Source organism: Plectropomus leopardus, chromosome 24 (genome assembly GCF_008729295.1).
Source record: "Plectropomus leopardus isolate mb chromosome 24, YSFRI_Pleo_2.0, whole genome shotgun sequence".
Lineage (NCBI taxonomy): Eukaryota > Metazoa > Chordata > Actinopteri > Perciformes > Serranidae > Plectropomus > Plectropomus leopardus.
The window spans coordinates 376,086-377,382 of NC_056486.1; the positions used below are offsets into that span (position 1 = coordinate 376,086).

At 34.5% G+C, this 1,297-nt stretch overlaps 1 protein-coding gene across 1 annotated transcript in view; it reads right to left on the minus strand.

Annotated features, from left to right (window-relative positions):
- The window catches only part of LOC121963052 (kalirin-like), a 5,841-nt gene extending 5,553 nt beyond the window's left edge, over window positions 1-288 (minus strand). The window contains exon 1 of the mRNA XM_042513424.1: window positions 248-288. Within this exon, the coding sequence (XP_042369358.1) occupies window positions 248-288 (41 nt within the window). The remainder of the gene's footprint in view (window positions 1-247) is intronic.
- Window positions 289-1,297: the final 1,009 nt, after the last annotated feature.

Genomic DNA, 1,297 nt, shown 5'->3' on the forward strand with positions numbered 1-1,297 from the left:
CATTTTGGGCTGTTACAAAATTCTATATATTTGTTTTGTTTTTATTATATCTTATACTGTTAAATTCTGTACATATATCTGTGAAATGTGCTTAAATGAAGTAAATATTTAGCAAAAAATAATCAATTAGAAAATCTACAATATTTTAATTTGACCCTAGCTAAAATTTTAACGTTGTTCAACAAAATAGAGAATTATGTCTTCTGATTTAATAACCACTTTGTTTTTATATTCAGAAATAAATTACTCTTGGTCCCAGTTTTCTAATTTTGTGTCTCCCACTGTCATATTTCGTGTATTTCATAAGATTTTCTAAACATCTTACAAAAACACCAAAAAAGGAGCTCAATCCTTCTTTGTGTGGAAAAAATAATGAAATAATGTGACTTTTCCAGGTTTGAAATGTAGTTCAGTATTTGGAACAAAGATGGCGCTGTTTGATTACTTTGTCATTGCTGATCAAACAGACTGATCACCTTTAAGTGATGGAACCAAACTAAACCAGCATTTAACTTTCACTTTAAATCCCCTCTGAGTCCACTTTAACTTCATCACATATGTTTTGTTTTTGAAAACATATTCAGTAGTTTCGGAAATGTTCAGAGTTCTGCATGAATCACGGCAGAATAATCACACTGATTTCGGTAAAAACAGGGTCAAACGAGGGTTAAAAACAGACCTGACCTCTTTTCACACTCTGTGTTTTTGCCGTATGATAATCAGCAGCTGAGAGGTCAAAGGTCACCTCGGCTGGGCCTGTCTGGCTGCTGTTGTGACGAGCTGATTTGGTTTCACAGTTTTTACTAACAAATGTCGTTTGGGACACACTCTTCAGTCGGAGCTGTTGCGGATCGTGCTGGATTTGACTGAAAGGCTCGGGTCCTGTCCGTGCGTGGGCGTCTTTTTCAGGGTCATAAGGAGCAAATAAACTTCAGCTATGATGTTTGGTCGTTTCATCTACAAAACTTACTTTAGAGATTAACTGTTTCAAAGTATCCACACAATTTTGGCCACATTTCAACATGCAAATATCAGACTAAATTGAACTTTAACTGAACAGAACGTCACATGAGACACATGCGAGTGCAACGTTTAGCTGTCCACATACTTTTGGCCAAATTTACATTTTACAAATGTGTGTAATTTGGTTGTTTCATCACTTGAATCATCCAGATTTTACAAAAGTCCCTTTAAAAAAAATAACTGTTTTTGGACCTGTCCAAATAAATTTGAACTGAAGAAATTTCCACGTCATTAAATATCAAACAAGCACAAAAACAAAACGTGTTTTATTCAA